The sequence below is a fragment of the Babylonia areolata genome, chromosome 12 (assembly GCF_041734735.1).
Source record: "Babylonia areolata isolate BAREFJ2019XMU chromosome 12, ASM4173473v1, whole genome shotgun sequence".
NCBI lineage: Eukaryota > Metazoa > Mollusca > Gastropoda > Neogastropoda > Buccinidae > Babylonia > Babylonia areolata.
Genome location: NC_134887.1, coordinates 41,065,505 through 41,088,770, shown reverse-complemented (window position 1 = coordinate 41,088,770; position 23,266 = coordinate 41,065,505). Strand labels below are relative to the sequence as shown.

The 23,266-nt window shown below is 42.6% G+C and overlaps 1 protein-coding gene across 1 annotated transcript; it reads right to left on the bottom strand.

Annotated features, from left to right (window-relative positions):
* Positions 1-12,066, bottom strand: LOC143288624 (translation initiation factor eIF2B subunit alpha-like). The gene is made up of 8 exons (XM_076597278.1): positions 11,925-12,066; positions 9,316-9,417; positions 7,574-7,713; positions 6,776-6,892; positions 5,073-5,185; positions 3,390-3,458; positions 1,697-1,898; positions 1-246 (listed from the first exon to the last, which is right to left on the bottom strand). The coding sequence occupies exons 1-8, from the start codon at positions 11,950-11,952 to the stop codon at positions 82-84; spliced, it is 936 nt and encodes a 311-aa protein (XP_076453393.1). The 5' UTR covers positions 11,953-12,066; the 3' UTR covers positions 1-81.
* Positions 12,067-23,266: the final 11,200 nt, after the last annotated feature.

Sequence of the window (23,266 nt, the reverse complement as noted above, 5' to 3'; positions counted from 1 at the left end):
CTCCTTTCAGTGACACACACACACACACACACACACGCTACACGCCACACACTGAATTGTCAATCGAGGGGTGGCAGCGGGTCAGTGATAGACACTCATCATCTCGTCTCCGATGGCGTGGGAAGGCAGAACGCCGATGTCCGAGATCAGCCGGTTGATGTATTTGGGCGGCGTGTAGTCGATCAGCGGATGTTCATCCTCCATCAGTCCATCCTCCTCCGCCTCCTCCACGTCCGCTTTCTTGAACTGAAAATCACCATACTACATAGACAGCTGGTTAAAAGGGGAGGTTACTTACCGCTACTTTCTTCGGGTTTAGGGGAGGTTACTTACCGCTACTTTCTTCGGGTTTAGGGGAGGTTACTTATCGCTACTTTCTTCGGGTTTAGGGGAGGTTTCTTACCGCTACCATCTTTCCTGAACTGAAAATTACCACTGCATAGACAGCTGGTTATGGGGAGGTTCCTTACCACAACATGTTGTCACCACATTGTTCAATCCACATATCATAGGTTCACCACAATGAAGGGTCACACAGAGAGGCCAACTTTGACAATTTCTCCTTATTTTGTAATGCTCGATCGCAATGTGTTCCGACCTTACGCCATTGTCAAAATTGTTCCGACGATTTCATTTTCAGCTACACAGCATGGTCACAAGCTTTCCTGTCTTAACATTACCCAAACGCTCTTGATCTATCAATCACAAGGCCAGGAAAGTCACTAGTAACTTTGGTCTCACGTGATGATGCTCAGCTAATTGTGTGTGTGCTTACATTGAAAGAGCATTGAGTGGACCAATCAGCTTAATGGTAGCATTTACACTGTGCTGCTGGTAGGCCCAAGTGTATGTATACCTTGTAGATAAAATGTACATTTGCTGATGCGGCTCGGAGTCCGACTGTTCCTACCAAATTAAAAATGTTCCTTTGAAATTTCCTGAATGTTTCTACAAACACTTGACAGAGGCTGGCATCTCTGGTCACAAGTCATAGGGTCAGCACATTGTTAGGGTCAGCACATTGTATTGTCACACATTGTGGGGTCACCGCATTGTTGGGTACCACATCGTAGGATCACGCACAACGGGGTCGCCACACAACATCACGACATCATGGGGCAATCAACATGACATCAGATCACAACCATACATGTACGGGTCAAAACCACATGGGGTCACTTTATGTGATCACAACAGAGGATCTACACATGGGGTCACCACCACATCAAGGGGTCACTCTCACCACATCAAGGGGTCACTCTCACCACATAAGGTAACCACTGCATCAGGTGAACAATACCACGGAATCACCACCACAATACCATGGAACCATGTCAACAATGCTGCCGTCTCAAAACAATGTGAACTCACTGTACTGATAACAATGTGCTGTTCATCCTCACAATGAATGCAGCCCCACTAGCTGACTCAGACACTGACCTGCTTTGCGATGAAAACAGGTTTTACACACAAAGACAATCAGATGATCTCCGATCAAGATTTGCCATCTGAAAAGAATATTCGTCACATTCTTTCCTGAAGGGATACCTGGATGCACTTACCTGCCGCACCTATAAGCAATCAACCCACTGACACCCCCCCCCCACACACACACACACACACCCTTTGTACCCCTACCCACCTGCCCCTTCCTTCCTTCCCTCCCCTCCCCAGTTTCTCCCCACACCAGGTGTACCTTGAGGTCGGAAGGGATGCTGTCCTGGTTCAAGGGGAAGTACTCCATGTACTTGAGGCTCTCGGCAAACACGTACAAAGGGCGGTGGTACTTCTTGGCGGCGATGGCGATGCTGAGCGTGCCGATCTTGTTGAAGATGCCACCGTTCTTCAGCAGGTTTTCTGCTCCGACCACCACCATGACTACACTCTCCATGATGTACCTGACCACAGGTCACATAAAATAAAAGATTGGTATAAGGACAGGCCCGGCTCTTCCTTTTTGAGGATGTGTCTGAGTTTGTTCCAGTGTACCTGTGTGCTAGCTTAATTGGTAGCATAAGCAGTACTGATTTAAGTTGATTACCTTGTGAATGGACAGAGTTACCTATCTTTACTATTTCTTAATTATGACAATAATTAAGTGGATACTTCTAAAGCACTCTATAACTTAAAAGGTGTTTCACAAAACACATACATAACATATAACATCAAACTTGCACATATATACACGTCAAAATGTACCTAGCAAACTATACGCAAAATCATAAACACATGTATGCATGCATAAATATGAGCATATTTTCAAACATAAATACATACTTGCCCACCCAACCCCCTCCCAACACACAAATCAAGAACACACACACACACACACACATACATACATACATACATATGTATGCATATGTACATAAATCATGTAAAATTCTGAATTACTTAGATACCCAATGGAAAGAAAAAACTGTGCATCAGATGTATGACTTTGCTTTTATGAAAATGATTTTGAACAAGTCTAAGTCAATCTGTACTGTTATCTGTATGACTTTGCTTTTATGAAAATGATTTTGAACAAGTCTGTCCAAGTCAATCTGTACTGTTATCTGTATGACTTTGCTTTTATGAAAATGATTTTGGACAAGTCTGTCTAAGTCAATCTGTACTGTTATCTGTATGACTTTGCTTTTATGAAAATGATTTTGGACAAGTCTGTCTACGTCAATCTGTACTGTTATCTGTATGACTTTGCTCATATGAAAATGATTTTGGACAAGTCTAAGTCAATCTGTACTGTTATCTGTATGACTTTGCTTTTATGAAAATGATTTTGAACAAGTCTGTCCAAGTCAATCTGTACTGTTATCTCTGTACCCGAAATCTTTGCTCACCCCTCCACTGGACCTTGAGGTGTCTGGGTGTTAACTATTTGGATGAGGCAATTAACCGAGGTCCCATCTGCACCACACGCTTTGCACATGTAAAAGAACCCACAGCACTAAAGGGGTTGTCCCTGGCTGAATTCTATAGAGAAATCTATTCTGATAGTAAAATATTCTTACAGACAGTTTAAACAAAAAAAACAAAAAAGGAATAAAAAATGGGTGGTGCTGCATTGTGGCAATGTGTTACCTCCCCTGGGAGAGCAGCCCAACTGAATTTCACACGGAGAAACTGCTGTAACAAAGAAAGGTTGTCCCTGGCAAAATACTGTAGAAAAATCCACATTGATAGGAAAACAAATACTCTTGCAGACGGAAGAAAAAGAAACACGGGTGGCACTGCTTGCTGTCGCGACACGCTCTCCTCGGGGGGGGGGGGGGGGAAAGCAGGCCAAATTTCACATCACAGCGACATCTGTTTAAGTAACAAAAGAGTAACACAATACAATTCAATACAAAACAATACAGACACAGGGACCAGAGGAGGAGACTCACCCCACAGCAGAGTCCAGAATGACGGTGCAGTCCACGCCCATCTCTCTCAGCTCCTTGGCAGTACGCAGCCTGAAACACGCAGTGCTGTGGGTCACCGGTCTGTTCCGATTCCTACAACTTTACTTTAACCCTTTCACAGCCAGACAATTAAGAGTACAAAATTATCTTGTGGTATAAACACAGAAAAGACAGTGGCTAAGAATAGCTGGGAATTCCCCCTGCGATGTATAGAAAATATAGCCTGTCCTACCACCGAACATTAAGAGCAGTAGGTTCATGGATAACAGACCAATGAATCACCTTTCAGTGACATGGGTCCTCTACCACGCCTGTGCATAAATGTGAGCTGGCGGTGAAAGGGTTAAATTGTAACTATATAAGATTACAGCTGGCCAACAGCAAAGTGAGAACTGTAGAAGTGTACGATTCAAGGTTTCTCCATTGCAATGGGAATTCATTTACAGCCTGGTCTTTTGTGAAGGACTTTGACTCTCAATGTTACAAGGCAAGATTGCACTGGCTCTTAGTGCTGCAGCCGTGTGTGGGCTGCCTGGACTTAGGGAACTGCACTTTCTGAGAAAAAACTACCATTACCACAGACATTAAAGAACAGACACACAGACAACTGACACAGGGAGATGACAAAGACTTGACTGTGTTTACACAGGCAATCCAGACACAAAATAATGACGGACAGCACTGTGCAATGCACCTCCTAATCCATCCCCCCCATCCCCCACTCCCCATTCCAATCCCTGGCAAGGCAGCAACAACTTTGCACAAAGAAATCTGTCATAATATAAAAGTCATACAACAGTCATAGTGAATACTATAAAAACATGATATAATACAGCACAATAGCACAACAATACAAAATGCAAGTTCACAAAACAAATCAACATGACACAGGACAATACAATGCACCATAATCTAACACAATGCTACACAACATAGAACAATACAACACAGTGTAACATACAGCAACACAGTACAACACAACACAACGTAACATAACACAACCAAACAACTCAACACAGAACGATACAAGAGTACAATATGACAATGCAGTACAAGTTACTACAACACAACACAGTGCAATAAAACTGCAGGCAGAAAAAAAACCAAAAAAAATGGGAGGCACTCTCACTGCAGCGACACTCTCTGAAGTACAACACAACACACACTACAACAGTTAAACACAACACCACAATACAGTGCAATAAAACTGCAGGCAGAAAAAACAAAAAAACAAAAAAAACAGTAGACACTCCCACAGCAGCGACACTCTCTCCATGGGGAGAGCAGCCCGGATTTCACACAGAGAAATGTGTCGTGACAAAGAGTAATACGACACAACACATTCCATTTCACACAGAGAAATGTGTCGTGACAAAGAGTAATACGACACAACACATTCCATTTCACACAGAGAAATGTGTCGTGACAAAGAGTAATACGACACAACACATTCCATTTCACACAGAGAAATGTGTCGTGACAAAGAGTAATACGACACAACACATTCCATTTCACACAGAGAAATGTGTCGTGACAAAGAGTAATACAACACAACACATTCCATTTCACACAGAGAAATGTGTCGTGACAAAGAGAAATACAACACAACACACTACGCACCAAGGACGACACCACACAGCAAAGAAGAGACAGGAGGCCCATTACCCAGATTTGTCAGGCTGCGACTCGCACACAAACACTTTGAAGCTGCGCCCCTTCTCCACGGCCTTCCGGAACACCTCCATCACCACGCGGGAATAACTGTGGGTCAGCAGGATCTGGACACAAAATAGCGACAAGTTGTCACCACTCATGACATGACACAGGGATTACTGTGGGTTCCCTCTAATCCCTCCACCCTCCCATGTGAACAGACATTCCCTTATTTCCTTCATTCCCTATACTCATGTGAACGTATATTTGCCCCATGTTAACAGAAGTCCCACTGTTCCCCATGTTAACAGATGACCCACTGTTCCCCATGTTAACAGAAGTCCCACAGTTCCCCCATGTTAACAGAAGTCCCACAGTTCCCCATGTTAACAGAAGTCCCACAGTTACCCATGGTAACAGATGACCCACTGTTCCCCATGTTAACAGAAGTCCCACTGTTCCCCATATTAACAGAAGTCCCACTGTTCCCCATGTTAACAGATGTCACACTGTTCCCCATGTTAACAGATGTCCCGCTGTTCCCCATGTTAAGATGTCCCACTGTTCCCCATGTTAACAGAAGTCCCACTGTTCCCCATGTTAACAGACGTCCCCCTATGCCCCATGTACAATAGATGTCCCCCCATGATCCATGTAAACAGTCATCACCCTTATCCCTCCATCCTCCAATATAAACAAACGCACCCCTTTTCCTCATGTAAACAGACGTCCCCCTTTGCCCCACATAAACAGATGTCCCCCCTATTTCCCATGTTAACAGATAACCCACTGTTAAATAGACATCCCTCTATGACCCATGTAAAACAGATGTCCCCCTATACCCCATGTAAACAGATGTCCAGCTATTCCATATGTTAACAGATGACCTACTGTTACCCATGTAAACACCAAAACAGACATCCCCCTATGCGTCATGTGAACAGATGTCCCACTGTTCCCCATGTTGAAAGTCTCTAAAACAGACATCCCCTTATGCCCCATGTAAAACAGACATCCCCCTGTGCCTCATGTAAAGCAGACATCCCCCTGTGCCTCATGTAAAGCAGACATCCCCCTGTGCCTCATGTAAAGCAGACATCCCCCTGTGCCCTATGTAAAGCAGACATCCCCCTGTGCCTCATGTAAAGCAGACATCGCCCTGTTGTGCCCCATGTAAAACAGACATCCCCCTGTTGTGCCCCATGTAAAACAGACACCCCCCAATGCCCCATGTAAAGCAGACATCCCCCAATGCCCCATGTAAAGCAGACATCCCCCAATGCCCCATGTAAAGCAGACATCCCCCTGTGCCCCATGTAAAGCAGACATCCCCCTGTGCACCATGTAAAACAGACATCCCCCTGTTGTGCCCCACGTAAAACAGACACCCCCCTGAGCCCCATGTAAAACAGACATCCCCCTGTGCCCCATGTAAAACAGACATCTCTCTGTGCCCCATGTAAAGCAGACACCCCCCAATGCCCCATGTAAAGCAGACATCCCCCAATGCCCCATGTAAAGCAGACATCCCCCTGTGCCCCATGTAAAACAGACATCCCCCTGTGCCCCATGTAAAACAGACATCCCCCTGTGCCCCATGTAAAGCAGACATCCCCCTGTGCCCCATGTAAAACAGACATCCCCCTGTGCCCCATGTAAAACAGACACCCCCCTGTGCCCCATGTAAACAGATGCCCCCTGTGCCCCTCACTGACCGTGTTGTTGGTGATGAAGGGCTCGGCCAGTTTGGCGATGGTCTGACGAGCGTTGGCCATTTTGTTGACCCAGGAGTGTCCCAGCTGAATCATGTTCTGGCGACTCCGCTCAAAGTCCTGCCACAGACAACACACAACTCTCAAGAACACCTTTCTCTGCCTGTCCTTTGGACCTATTGTGAACCAAACCCCACCAGCCAAACCACCAGCAAACAACTGTAAATGATCAGAACCATTGTGGTGCTTGAATATTTCAGTTCCTAAAACCACCAAGAAATTGCTCTCTGTGTCATCAATCTTTAGTTACAGAACAATTAACACTGAACTGAAGGATGTACCTGTGCTGAATGAATTCAGAAAGATTTCTGCAACACTCATTACAATGAGAAGCAAGCAATCTGAACATGAAATGACTAACTATGACCAAAAATGAAATGGCTTCATTTAGGACCAAAAACATAAACCGATTTCATTTATAACTGACAAAATGCCTTCATTTATGACCAAAAGAAAATGACTTTATTGATGAACAAAATTTATCACTATGACCAAAAATAAAAGAGCTTCATGATATTATATATATATATATATATATATATATATATATATAAAACCTGCCTTCTTGTGCCAAGCTTTAGAGATACACTCCATTTGAACCCACTCCCCAGGTGGCCATAAAATGCTGACTTAACCCTGTAAGATTTATTACAACAACAAAAAAGAGAAAAAAATAAGGCTTCAGTCATGAAATTAGGCTCGGTCACATGTTGCAACTGAAGACGGAGATGAAGAACTCACGACTTCGTGCATGTTGGTGAGGGTGATGTAGCGTCTGAAGAGCTTGTAGGCACAGTCGATGGAGGAGTGCTTGGACTCGGCCTCTATCAGCACTTTGCTGCACAGCTCAATGCGGTGATGGAACTCCGAAATTGTCTCCACTGTCCAATACAATACACAAACTTTATTGTCTATACTGTGGTACAGAGTGTCCATGGACACACACACACACAATGTATACGTTCACTTGATTAAAGAAACTGTTAACACTAGTGTACATCTTATTCTTATCTATAAGCATGTCCACTCCAGTAGCCAATTTTCCTATTGCATTTCAGAGAGGGATAATGACTATCATCTTCTGTGTTTGTGGGCTGCAACTCCCACGTTCACCCATATGTACACGAGTGGGCTTTAACGTGTATGACCGTTTTCACCCCACCTTGTAGTCAACTATACTACGCTTTCCGGGGTGTGCTTGCTGGGTATGTTCTTGTTTCCATAACCCACCGAACGCTGACATGGATCACAGGATCTTTAACGTGCGTATTTGATCTTCTGCTTGTGTATACACATGAAGGGGGTTCAGGCACTAGCAGGTCTGCACATATGTTGACCTGGGAGATCGGAAAAATCTCCACCCTTTACCCACCAGGTGCCGTCACCAAGATTTGAACCCAGGACCCTCAGATTGAAAGACCAATGCTTCAACCACTCAGCTACTGCGCCTGTCGGATGATGATTATAAATTTATGGGATTAAAAATATCTAGGACAGCCTGCTGAACAGGTGGGTCCCAAGTCCTATATGATCAGATACTAATTAGTTTACAAATAATACAACACACTGCATGGGTTTGATTTAGAAATAATGCAAGTAATGCATAGTGTCATGTGCCGTGTGCGACACAGTTTGCAAGCATGAGTTAATATCATCACTTAAAGTTAAAAAGATATTGTATCACTGAACAGAAGGCAAGGGGGTTTGGGGGTGGTGTGGAGAATGAACACATTCAGTTCTTTAACTCACTCTGGACGAGTAGTTTTCTCCCTTGCTTTCCCCTGCATACGACCCATTTGTTAGGGTTAAGAAAAAAAATCACAAAAAATACAAAACACAAAGTAACTTACTGTAACTCATTGTACTTGACCCACTGACCCCTCTTCTCACATCGTGTATACACCCACCCCATCACTATCTTAACAGCCTTCTGAAGCTGAGTCACTGTCAGTATCTTCTTGCTGGTAGCTTTCTTCACTGCAGATACTTTATTCAATGTCTTTATCATCCTCGTCAATGACGAAACCTTCAGTTTGAAGCATTTAATCACTTCAGCAGCAGTAAAAAGCCACTGTTGTGATCTAGTTTGCTCCCAAAATTCCCACTTGTATCGCCTGCAACACCATTTTCGATACATATGCAGATTAGCTTGTCATGTGGGATACCAAGGTCAATGGCTGGCCAGTGAGTGCATAGTTACAGAACCTCACAAGGAAACTTTCCATTCGACCCTCAACATGTTCACAACGCCCGGTGTAGCTGCAATTTTTATGCTACCCCATGAGGAAAAATCGGAAAAAATTTTAATTGTCAAAACCGCTACAGCATTCTGTTGTCCAGAACACTACCTTACATCAGGAACACTATAGCGTTCCATCATCTGGAATGAGATAAACACAGAGGAAAGACAAAGAAAGAGAGCAAGAGAGAGGGGAGCTCAGAATAGTCAGAGAGGAGAGGGTATCTAATACTAGAGGACATACTTTTATTATTCTCCACGAACTGCACCATCGCTGTCATGGCAGCCAAAGGACAGGAACGATCAGGATCATCCTCCCGGATCTGACGATAATAACGCAGGATCTCTGAAACATGATCAGCACTTGTGTTTGTGATATCTGGGGGTTTTTCTTACATTTTTTCCCCATACATTCAGCAATGCAAGGGAGCTTCCTTAATTTAGAAAACTAATCTCTCAATGTCTCAGGAAGTTTTCTCTGCCCAAGAGCAGCATAAGGCGACACCAGTCACTGGACTCTATTTATCCGGACAGCTCTTGACCAGTCCCCTGTGTTCACTGTGAGTTACTGAGTGTCACTGTCAGTGAAGAAACCACATTCATTTCAAGTTATACTTTCTTTTTCAATTCTGTTTTCCCTGTTCAGCAGGTGATAATGTAGAAACTGGTCACTGCTTTGCCTTCCACTTGGTGAGGTCAAGGCATGAGTTCCTCATGCATGACTGGCCACTGAATGATTGATAACATTTGATATTTAATCATAATGACAGTCTTGTACAATATGAGTTGTCACTTTTGAAGAGACCGGAAGGCCAACAAGCTATAATTTACACCAGCTGTCATAACTGAAAACTGAGAGGACACAAGTTCGAACCCCAACAGACATGGGTGTTTTGGGGCAGAGGCCATTTGCTAGTCCTACCAAGAGAACAGTGTGCTTCCAGTTAAATAGGACTTGGACAGGGGCATCCACTTCATGGTTAAGTTATGGAAATTTGTTCAGATTTCTATTTCAACATTGCAGGTGTCTGTAGATCATCATCATGGACCTTTTTGAAGCCAGGATTACTATTCAGAATGGAGGAGAACAGTAAGACCTTGTCATCAAGTCCACAGCCTAAGTATCATATCATATCAAGTGTCACAGCTTTTAGACTTTTCACCCTTTTCCCTGATCAATTAGGACTTTTTTCATTCTTTTTATAAAAAAAAAAAACACCCAAACTTTTTATATAACTTTTATAAGAGTGCGCAATCACTAATGTTATGGCTAGCTTCCTATGGAGAAGTAACTTGGAATCTATAATCCTTCCAGCGTTTATCCAATAAATTCTTAAAACTGTTAAGTGTTCCTGCAGTGACAATGTTACTGGGCAGATTATTCCAGAAGTTAACAACCCTGTTAGTAAAAAAGTGTGGAAAAAGGTCTGATTTGTTGAATGCCTTCATTAGCTTTAGTGGGTGTCCTTTGGTGTGATTACTGTCCTTTAGAATGAAAAGATTTTGTGTAGTGGTATTTGTATTTGTATTTCTCTTTTTATCACAACAGATTTCTCTGTGTGAAATTCGGGCTGCTCTCCCCAGGGAGAGCGCGTCGCTACACTAAGCGCCACCCTTTTCTTTTGGTATTTTTTCCTGCGTGCAGTTTTGTTTGTTTCCTATCGAAGTGGATTTTTCTACAGAATTTTGCCAGGAACAACCCTTTTGTTGCCGTGGGTTCTTTTACGTGCGCTAACTGCAGGCTGCACACGGGACCTCGGTTTATCGTCTCATCCGAATGACTAGCATCCAGACCACCACTCAAGGTCTCGTGGAGGGGGAGAAAATATCGGCGGCTGAGCCGTGATTCGAACCAGCGCGCTCAGATTCTCTCGCTTCCTAGGCGGGCGCGTTACCTCTGGGCCATCACTCCACTTATCATAATGTCCATGTGGAATCTTATATGTCACAATCATATCACCCCTTAACCAGGCTTGGGAGTTTCAAACTAGTTAGTATCTCTTCATAGGACATACTACCTGTCCCTATAATTTGTTTCAATGTTTGGTAAATCTTCTCTGTACATTTTCAATCAAGTCATTATGTTTTCTAAGGTAAGGGGATTATACCAGTTGATATGAATAATGGCACCATGACATCATCTTTCTTTTTTTTTTAAACTGGATAAAATGGGTGATCATATCTGCAATTCTATTTGCTTTTTTTTTTTTTTTTTTTTTATTTAGTATTAACATGCTGTTCAAAAGTTAAATTTTTATCCACCAAAATTCCCAAATCCTTTTCTAAATCTAAGTTTCTTCTAAAACATCAGTAAAATGACAGGTCTGCATAGTAAATATTACACTTTGTCAGTTTGAAAACTGTAAACTTTCTTTCAAAAAAATTCTTAACAATAACAATCTCTGGTATTTAGAAACTATGGCTTTGTCAAACTAAATGATAATGAGTATGACTATCTTTGCATTTTAATTAGAAATTTTTATTTAGAAACACGTCGCAATTCACTACTCCATACTTGACAATTTTTCTGTTTTTATTTTCCGGATCACACGTGGAGCCCACGGTGGGTGACATGACATGACTTGTAAAACTGGCGTTTTTCTTATTATACATGAATATTTTCCACTTGTTCTTAAAAATGGAAAATTAATGAAATTTTAAAGTTTTACACATGCCATATTAGTCAGTATCAGTATCAAGACTTCAAGTCACCATCGTCAAAAGTGACATGCTCAAGCACACGAGTGTGTCATTGTATTCGATTCGAATGTATCCTGTTGTTGTTGACCTGGTCTAATACCAGTTTTCTCACACACAAAAAAAAGCAAAAACAAAAAAACTATGTAAAAATACCTTCTTTATCTGCTGCGTCAGCCTGCATGATCAATTTATGAGAAATATCAACCCAAAAATGAACAAATTCTGCAACCTGAACCAGCAAGCTTTGACTGGTGCTCAAACAGATGCTTTGTGAACAAGCGTGAGCTTTCAATATTTCGTCAGCCAATCATTGGGAGTTATTGCCCTTACTACTTGCAGAACTGACCGAATGGAGACAATCGTGGAAATTGCCACCCATTGAAATTCAAGTTGTATTGATTAGCCATTTTTTCGATCCAGACACAAGGTAAGTAGATACGACCGGATAAACAATATTCGGAGGTACTAGTATGGTCTGCTGGAATGAATGAAAAATCCACATCTGTCATTGACTCGTTTTGAGAATAGAAGCCAAGTGGAGATGCGGGGATACAAAAAGGAAAACTGAATAGTTTCTTGGTGGAGTGCAACATATTCCAGCATTGGTCTGAGTATATATATATATATATATATATATATATATATATATGGTTTATTTGGAAGTAAAGTCATATTTAAGCATAGTGAAAGTTTTGATTTTCTTCTAATCTTGACCCGCATCAGCATGGAATTTTTGTTTACACACTATAGGATGCACACACACACACACACCACCACCACGACCACCACCACCACCACCACACACACACACAGGCACACCACACACACACACACACACACACACGCCAAGTGGGAGGGTAACAGAGAGGCAAACAGGTATGAAAAAAATATACGACAGCATTATAATGACATGTGATTTACAGAGCATGATTTATCATGCAAACATCCAGTCCAAAGGGCTACATACTGTTGTGACCACGTGTCATTGTGACCAAGTGTGGTTGCGACCAAGTGTTAAGTCTTGTTGTGACCAAGTGTCATTATGACCAAGTTTCATTGTGACCGTGTGTCATTGTGGCCACGTGTCGTTGTGGCCAAGTGTCACTGTGGCCACGTGTCGTTGTGGCCAAGTGTCACTGTGGCCACGTGTCGTTGTGGCCAAGTGTCGTTGTGACCAAGTGTCCAAGTGTCATTGTGACCAAGTGTCGTTGTGACCAAGTGTTGTTGTGACCATGTGTCGCTGTGATCTCATCCTTTTGATCTCATGCCGTTGTAACCATGATTTTTGATATTTTGCCAAAGAGTGGCAGACCTGATACTGCAATAGTTAACATATCTCTCCTCCCTGTTTATTTCGTGTGATGACTGTGTGGACAGCGGTACTTTTTTTCTTCTAGTGTTAATGGGTGTGGATGCATAGGTCTGCTCTGTGGGTTTTGTTGGGTTTTTTTTTAATATTGTTTAAAAATATCACTCACAAATCTCTCTCTCTCTCTCTCTCTCTCTCTCTGCATTTGTGGTTCTGTCACTGAGTCAGGATCTGTCATGTCACCTGTCTGTTCTGCTGTACACACTCACACGTTGCAAGAAATAAATATATAAACACACAGACATGTTCCTTGGGAACCGCACCCTCCCTACGCTCTCAGCATCTGCTTCCATGTGTCCCACAATGACACTTGGTCACAAGGACACGTCATAACGACACATGGTCATAACGACACGTGGTCACAACGACAATTGGTCACAACGACATGTGGTCACAAGACACAACGACACTACGACATGTGGTCACAATGACACATGGTCACAACGACACATGGTCATAACGACACGTGGTTACAACAGCAATTGGTCACAACGACACTACGACACGTGGTCACAACGACACTACGACATGTGGTCACAACGACATATGGTCACGTCAACATGACCCCGTCCAAAGTACTATAACATAGATGTGGAGGGGGTGTGGGGGTGGGGGTTTAAGTGGCAAAGTACAATGACAAAATTAAGGGAAAAAAATGGCTTTCAGTTACAATCTAAGGGGGAAAAAAATCGTAAAGTGGCAAAGTGCAATGACAAAAATAAGGAAAAAATGTCATCAGTTACAATCTTTTCTCTCCAAATGCCAACATTCCTTGCAAAAAGATCAAAGGACTGGGTGTAGAGGTCATGCAGATAGCCAACCCCCTACTCACCCTTCGGGGCAGGCAGAAATGCAGGCTATTTTTTATGTTTTTTAATATCGCTTTGCCAGCTGGGTGATATGACTTGTGTGTGATATCTTACTGATCATGGTGATGTCTCACAGGCTATCCAGTGACATCATTTCACTCTCTGTTCACTGCCATTTGGGTTTGGGGACATGAAATCTCAGGATTTTTGTATGTGAGAACCATAAACATTCAAATAATAAGTGGAATGGGTATGTGCACTGGTCCAAGTTGTGAAACTACTCTTGGTGGACGAACTAACCAGTGGGAATGTCCTGCTCCACACTTTATTGTTAAGAGTGAAGGATTGAAAGATTGTCCCCAGGGTTTGGCTCAGCATGACTGGAGCTTTGTGAAATCATAATCTAGGTGGCTCCAGTGCCGATGATGATGATGGCAGAGGGTGACACTGTTCATGCTAGTTTTTCATGTTTTCCCCAACGCTTGTCATAACATCTGTTATGCATGTGTGGGTGTATGTGTGTCTTCATGTTTTACATTTATTTGCTTATTTATCATCATTGTTGTCTTTTTTTTTTCTTTTTTTTATAATTATTTTATTATTATTATTACTACTACCTTTTTCTATATTATAATTATTATTTATTTATTTATTTATGTAAGCTTATCTATTATTTATTCCCCCTTTTTTTTCGTTTTTTTTCTCAAGGCCTGACTAAGCGCGTTGGGTTACGCTGCTGGTCAGGCATCTGCTTGGCAGATGTGATGTAGCGTATATGGTTTTGTCCGAACGCAGTGACGCCTCCTTGAGCTACTGAAACTGAAAGTGAACTGTCATAAATTTGCCATGGAAACAAGCAGGTAATGTGTGAGGAAAATAAAAGATATGTTTACAATTTTGTCATTAGGTGTTAAATCTGAATATTCAGAAAAAAAAAAACCCGCTTGAGGTAATGGTAGATTCAATCCTTATGAATTTGTTGCTAAGGTCTGGAGCAAAAAGGAAAACAGTTTCAGTTTCAGTTTCAGTAGCTCAAGGAGGCGTCACTGCGTTCGGACAAATCCATATACGCTACACCACATCTGCCAAGCAGATGCCTGACCAGCAGCGTAACCCAACGCGCTTAGTCAGGCCTTGAGAAAAAAAAAGGGGGTGAATAAATAATAGATAAATACATAAAAAAAAACAACGACTACCACTACTAATAATATGTATAAGGCGCAAAAACTTGATGAAGTCAACTATAAGCGTAAATAAATAAATAAATAAATAATAACTATAATATAAAAAAGTAGTAGTAGTAATAATAATAATAAAATAAAAAAGGAAAACAACCTAGTAAAACATGTGAAGCTGTTGTACCATTTTGTATAAGGCGCAAAAACTTGATGAAGTCAACTATAAGCGTACATAAATAAATAAATAAATAATAACTATAATATAAAAAAGTAGTAGTAGTAATAATAATAATAAAATAAAAAAGGAAAACAACCTAGTAAAACATGTGAAGCTATTGTACCATTTGTAGGCTATCTGATGATACATAAACTGTCACATGAATGATTTCAAAAGGAAGCATTCATAAGGCAGGCCCTGTGAACTGTCACATGAATGATTTCAAAAGGAAGCATTCATAAGGTAGGCCCTGTGAAACATTATGGAGCACACCACCAAGGTAAATCTGGATGGATGAAACAAGATGCCACAGTTGGGGCATATATTGATTAATGGTGGTGGCATGTAATTTGATCTGTTTCAGATCATTCTGTGTGCTCTTCAAGTGTGGCTGATAATGAGTCACTGTGCGTGTATGCTGTGACACGTCAAAAACCTGCAGTAAGTCTATAAGTAGGTCATTTGATATTTGGAGTGATATCATTTTGAATTATTATGCATTTTGATTTGGGGATGTTGTCTTTATGTAGTGTAGACCCTATATAGAACAAGGAATGAATAGCACGCCTGTGCTAACATAACCTTGAAATTAGAGAATTAGTCATTGTCATATTTTGTGTTTGTCTATCCCTTTCTCTTTCTCGATTAATATTTCTCTTATCCATTGTGAATCAATTTGTTGACAGATAATCAAACTGACAGCTATGCCAGTGAACAAAGAAGCGTGCTCCCTGCTGGCAGAAGCGATAGGAATCCTGCTGGGTGAGCTGTCAGATGAGCCCCCCACCATCCCCCACACTGAGCTGATCTTCAAAGAGGCAGAATACCTGTCCAAAAAAGCCTGGACGACGGCCAGCATCGCGGGACACATTGCAGTGAAGTATGGGGGTGCCAGCTGTCGGCGGGCCACACGCAGGAAAGCAGCACCCACGCCTGTCAAAAAGAAACGGAAGGCAGTGGGACGGGATGACAACGGGTCAGTCTGTGTGGGATGCAGGTTGTGAAGTATAGTGCCAGACATAAGTTTTCAGTTTGGTGTCATATACTGTACCATGTCAAACTGATGCAAACTAGGCCTATCAGTTTGTTCTGCGTGGCCAAATTTCGCGCAGCTAACAATGAAAAGACGACACATCTTGCCTGGTCCGCTCTTAGCCAATCGAACGTCTCTAAAAGCTACAAGCACTGAAGTTTTCAGGTTTCATTTTTTCAAGAATCAAGGCGTCAAAGTGTGTGGACTGATCCATATATACACTACACCATATCTGCTTAAAAAAAAAGAAATTGAAAAAAAAAAAGGAGGAAGCAGTTGGCTGACCACATGAACTCAACGTATTGTTTAGTGGAGTGATGGCCTAGAGGTAACGCATCCGCCTAGGAAGCGAGAGAATCTGAGCGCGCTGGTTCAAATCACGGCTCAGCTGCCGATATTTTCTCCCCCTCCATTAGACCTTGAGTGGTGGTCTGGACGCTAGTCATTCGGATGAGACAATAAACCAAGGTCCCGTGTGCAGCATGCACTTAGCGCATGTAAAAGAACCCACGGCAACAAAAGGGTTGTTCCTGGCAAAATTCTGTAGAAAAATCCACTGCGATAGGAAAAACAAATAAAACTGCACGCAGGAAAAAATACAAACAAGAGAGGCAAGGCCTTCAAGACTCACTTGTGATAAATTAAGTCCCCTAGCATTAATTACATAGTCATTTCCCTTTTTTACTATCTGCACCAAAACGTTTGCAAAATAAATAAAACTTCCATGCTTAGCAAAAGAAGTTCCTGTTTGAACAAAAAATGATAATAATGACTCCTCTTGTTGTTGTGTCAGAATAAGAGGTCAAAGTGCCAAGTTTAGAGAATACAAAAAATATAAATATAACAGTAAATGCAGTTTGCATATAATTAGGCTTCTTTTTTATTTTTTTGTGCCCATCCCAGAGGTGCAATATTGTTTTAAACAAGATGACTGGAAAGAACTGAATTTTTCCTATTTTTATGCCAAATTTGGTGTCGACTGACAAAGTATTTGCAGAGAAAATGTCAATGTTAAAGTTTACCATGGACACACAGACACACGGACGGACACACACACACACACACACACACACAGAGACAACCAAACACCGGGTTAAAACACAGACTCACTTTGTTTACACAAGTGAGTCAAAAAAATGGGTGGTGCTGTAGTGTAGCGACGCGCTCTCCCTGGGGAGAGCAGCCCGAATTTCACACAGAGAAATCTGTTGTGATAAAAAGAAATACAAATACAAAATTGTCTTTTTTTTTCTTTTTTTTCTTGTCTTGTTTTCAAGTGGCATCCTTCAAGAAACAGAATGTGTCATATGCACTTACTTAACATTTGCGTAGCTCACTGAGTGAGGCCAGCACTGCTGTTGCCCTGCACCGTCCGTGCAGCTGAAACCTTCATTGTCCTTTTTGCTGTCAGAGGATGATTGTTTATTAGATGCCCCCACAAATTATTAAAGAAAGAAAGTAAACCTTGGATTCCTTCAAACTTGTCTTCCGATCACTCTTGCTACCTTCCTCAACTCTGTGTGAAAATGAAAGTTTCTGTAAATCAAAGACAGGTACTCCACTATTTTGAATGCATGTAATCATACGGACTCTAAGAAATGCTTGTTTCATAAATGTGCACCTGCTTCCGGTTGGAGAGACACATCCAGTTTAATTACACATACTTAACCGTGTCCCAACTAGTGCAGACTCCGGCAAGGGTCTGACATTCCTGTCCTGTGCAAACTACTATCCGCCTATGCGGAGAAAATGAAAGTACTCCCGGAAGTAGGTAACCTCCCCTTTGTCCCCTTTGCTAATGCCCTCTTTTTCTGGCAGCCATCATAACTCCTGTACCTGTGCTCTCCATACGGCTAAGTTTTTTCATATTTTCTGTCTGTCTGTCAATTCTCTGGCGTTCTTGTTTTTTGTCAAATTTTGTCTTCAACCATTTTTTTTATGTCATGCTTAGTTTCGTCACCGCAGCCTTGGATTATGACACAAGCATTGACTTGTTTCAGTCCACCAGTCAAAAAGCTGTGCAAAAAGAAAGCCACAGCCACAGCCTCAGAAAAAGTGAAGAAACCCAAACGAGAAGCCAAGACACGACCCAGGGCGTGGCCCCGCCCTTCGGCCAGCCGTCGAAAGCCGACACAGGAGAAGAAGACGTCCAAGGTGGTGAAGACGGAGGAGCAGGCGGCGAGGGTGGGGATGGCGGCGGTGGGGGTGGAGGTGGTTGGGGCTGCGGCACCAGCACCAGCAGCAGCACCAGCACCGGCACCGGCACCGGGGGGAGAGGGAAGGGGTCTGACAGACACAGAGATGATGCAGAGAGAGCTGGAAAAGATTCCCTACTTCAGGGACCCTTCCTTCAAGGCCTCGTTCCACATGGAGAGGAGCACCTTTCAGGTCAGTCAGCTGACGGGCACAATAGCCGAGTGGTTAAAGCGTTGGACTGTCAATCTGAGGGTCCCGGGTTCGAATCATGGTGATGGCGCCTGGTGGGTAAAGGGTGGAGAATTTTACGATCTCCCAGGTCAACATATGTGCAGACCTGCTAGTGCCTGAACCCCCTTCGTGTGTGTATGCAAGCAGAAGATCAAATACGCACGTTAAAGATCCTGTAATCCATGTCAGCGTTCGGTGGGTTATGGAAACGAGAACATACCCAGCATGCACACCCCCGAAAACGGAGTATGGCTGCCTACATGGCGGGGTAAAAACGGTCATACATGTAAAAGCCCACTCGTGTGCATACGAGTGAACGCAGAAGAAGAAGAATGTGGTCAGTCAGCATGACACAAGAGACAAGAGTTCTGTCGTGGGTATCACTCACCTCTCCTGACAAAAGCTGTATGTGTCACTTTTATGACAAGTGCTCTGTGTGTCGTGTTTATGACCGGAGCGGTGTGTGTATGATATTTATGACGAGAGCTATGTATGTGTATTGTTTTTGGCAGTAGCTGTGTTTTCAGTCACTGTATGAAGTGGTGATGTGTCATGTTTATGACATGAACTGTGTGTGTCATGTTTATGACAAGAGTGACGTGTGTGCATGATATTCATGACAAGAACCATATCTGTTTTCAGTCACTGTGTGAAGTGGTGAAGTGTCCTGTCCATGACAAGAGCTATGTGTGTTTTCAGTCACTGTGTGAAGTGTTGAAGTGCCACGTCCATGACAAGAGCTATGTGTGTTTTCAGTCACTGTGTGAAGTGTTGAAGTGTCACGTCCATGACAAGAGCTATGTGTGTTTGCAGTCACTGTGCGAAGTGGTGGGCTTCAAAGTGGCGGGGCGCACTGTCAGCCCCTACTCCAAGCTGCTGGGCGTCCTGTGGTGGCTGGCGGGGCGGGAGAGCATGAAACAGATCGTCAAGCGCTTCGACTGGAGCATTGGGACCTTCCACGGGGCGGTGCACCTGTTCAGCACGGCCATTGTGGAGCACCTGATGCCACAGACCATCCGCTGGCCTGCCCTGGAGGAGGAGGTGAAGGGTTGTCTGCTCTCCTTCGAACAGAACTACAACTTCCAGGGTACGCTGGTCAGCACCGGGTGAAAACTTAAACAGGGTCCTTTTAGGCCTCTGGTCTTTGTCAATGCCAGTCTCCACTCGGTGAAAACTTTAAGATGTGAAACGTCGATAAAATGACTACTTTCTGTAGTCATGACTGTTTTGCTTGTTGACAGAATGATGTATAGATTCTATGGCAAAGTCTGTCTTGTTTATTTTCATTTAAGCCTGTTGCTTTAGCCTTTGGTATCTTGAGAGGGGAATGTCTAACTTCCTTCATGAAACGTTCTTGATGTGCGGACATTGCAGAATGTAAGATATACAGGGTAAGATGTGAAATTACAGGTGAAGTACAACTTCTATGGTCATGTCTATTTTGCATGTTGACAGAATGGTGTACAGTTTTAACGTCCAGGATAAGTTGTGAAATATTGATAAAATACACCTTCTGTAGTCATGACTGTTTTCCATGTTGACAGAATGATGTACAGATTCTGTGGCAAAGTCTATCTTGTTTATTTGAAGCCTACGGTACATGTTCCGAGAATAAACAATCTTGTATGCAGCTAGATTCAAATACAATTCTCAATGGTACTCTGACTGTTTAAAGATTGATTAATGTGCAACTTTGCATGTTAAACATCTGTTCGAGGTTGGAAAGAGTAAAGTACCATTTACATGGCAAATGCTTGTTGTTGTGTTGAAACATCAGTTGAGTACAATATCCTCAATAAACATTCATAATGTTGTTGAATGATCAGTAAAACAAGTCAAAGTGTTGAAAGACCAAACACAAAATGTCACAGCAGACATTTGCTATATCTTGCAACATAATCTTGCAAAATTATAGGACATATCAAATACTTCCACTGTGCAGAAAAATTACATTCCACAGCATTACACTTTTCTTGTTGCTGTTGTTGTTGTTGCAGATATTGTGGTAATTATATGTATGTCCTCCACTTAACAAGTTTGTTGCAGCAGTAAAAAATATTGCAATTGAAAGAGAAAGAAAAGCAAGGTCTTTGAGGACATTATGGTGGATTTTGGGGGGCATAAAGTGTTGTTTTAGAATGGAGACAAAATGACACCATGTAGAATGATTATTGATACCATACTTGTAAATATACCCCTGAAAACAGAGTATAGCTGCCTACATGGCGGGGAAAAAAATGGTCATACATGTAAAAGCCCACTCATGTACATATGTATGGATGTGGGAGTTGCAGCCCACGAACGAAGAAGAAGAATAATACCTGTAAACATGATACCCGGAAATATATCTGTTGGGTAACAGAGACATTTGTTGTGTTAATCGTCGTTATCTTTCCGTGGGTGGAAACTGATGGTTGCGTTGTTTTGTTTGTTGACCAAGGAGCTCTACCATTCTCATTAACTCGATCAAGTCGGTCAAAATGACCCGGTTTTCCTCTTAAATCGCACTGTTTTAAGCAATTAAAAAGAAAAAAAAAATCAAGCACTCACCCTACAAACATAAAACACATACCAGTGGACAGATACAACAATGAATTTATTAAAATGCTTTCCTTAAGTGAAGGAACCATATGGTTTTGATGATATAGGTAATCCAATATGATACACATTGGCAGGAAAACAGAAACTTTTTGGAACACAGGTTATTCACTTCTTCATGCTCTGAATCCTCCTTCACTGGTTCAGTCACGCTCCTGTACTCTTGGTTTGAAGTGCTAATGATACTATTTATGCATACAGCATAAAAAAAAGATATTGCTTGACTTGAGCCACTCTTACGTTCCGCACGAATCGGTTTCACCTGGGTGCCGCCATGTTGAATACCTTGTGGTTCTGTGTTAGGGTCGGTCAGTACAAAACGATCTAAAACTACTACAGAATGAACAAACAACAGTCTAAGGGAAGGAACTTGTGAGAAAAGTGTCTGAGTTATCTGGAAATCATGAGTTGTCACCCTTAAAGTAAGGTCAGTAACATTGAAAAATTATCAAAATCTGAAATCGGAACAGTGCATCCGACATGACTTCAAGTGAACGGAACAGCGTCAGAAATCCGCATCCAGCAAGACTTGATTGAGTTAACAGTGATGGTGGTAATGATTTCTGAACCACGTAGGTCTTTGTTTCTGTTGTCCTAACCAGGTGTGATGGGATGTCTGGGGGCTTGTCGTCTGCCTCTTCGCCTGCGATCAGCGAAGCGCGGCGCCCCCTATCGCGACCCCAATGGTCGCCCCTCCATTCTGCTGCAGGCAGTGTGCGACGCCAACCGTCGTTTCCTGCACGTCAGTGCCGGCTGGCCTGGCACCACTGCCGAGCATGCTGCCTTCCACGAGAGTGATCTCCCTGGATTGCTGGACAAACTGCCGGATTACGCACAGGTAGGGGTCCTCTTCCTGTCTGACTCACATGTCAGCTGTTTAGGGGTTGTAACAATTACCTTGTTTGTAAACAGGAACATTGATCAATATACAGACGGGCGCAATAGCCGAGTGGTTAAAGTGTTGGACTGTCAGTCTGAGGGTCCCGGGTTCGAATCACGGTGACGGCGCCTGGTGGGTAAAGGGTGGAGATTTTTACGATCTCCCAGGTCAACATATGTGTAGACCTGCTATTGCCTGAACCCCCTTCGTGTGTATATGCAAGCAGAAGATCAGATACGCATGTTAAAGATCCTGTAATCCATGTCAGCGTTCAGTGGGTTATGGAAACAAGAACATACCCAGCATGCACACCCCCGAAAACGGAGTATGGCTGCCTACATGGCGGGGTAAAAACTGTCATACACGTAAAAGCCCACTCGTGTGCATACGAGTGAATGCAGAAGAAGATCAATAAACCTCCTGTGTGCTTTAATTATGGAGTCAATAATGATAATAATAATAATGTACATTTATATAGCGCCCTTTCTCTCTAAGAGCTCAGAGTATGGCTGCCTACATGGCGGGGTAAAAACTGTCATACACGTAAAAGCCCACTCGTGTGCATACGAGTGAATGCAGAAGAAGATCAATAAACCTCCTGTGTGCTTTAATTATGGAGTCAATAATGATAATAATAATAATGTACATTTATATAGCGCCCTTTCTCTCTAAGAGCTCAGGGCGCTTTACATGAAAGAAAAATATTACAAGTTACATAAATCATTCATGATTACTCTTTCTCAAAAATCCCTCCGCCACCCCCTCCCCCCTTACCCCCCCCCCCCCCCCCCCCCTACACACACACACTGCCCCTTTCCCACTCTTTATACATCCAAAGTGAGCTTACAGGGGTGGCGTTGGAGAACAAGGAAGCTGAGAGTACTTATAGATAGATTTAAAAAATTTGAGTTTTTAATGATGTGCGAAAAGCAGAAATAGAATCAGATGCACAGATATGATGGGGAAGGTTGTTCCAGTTATTCC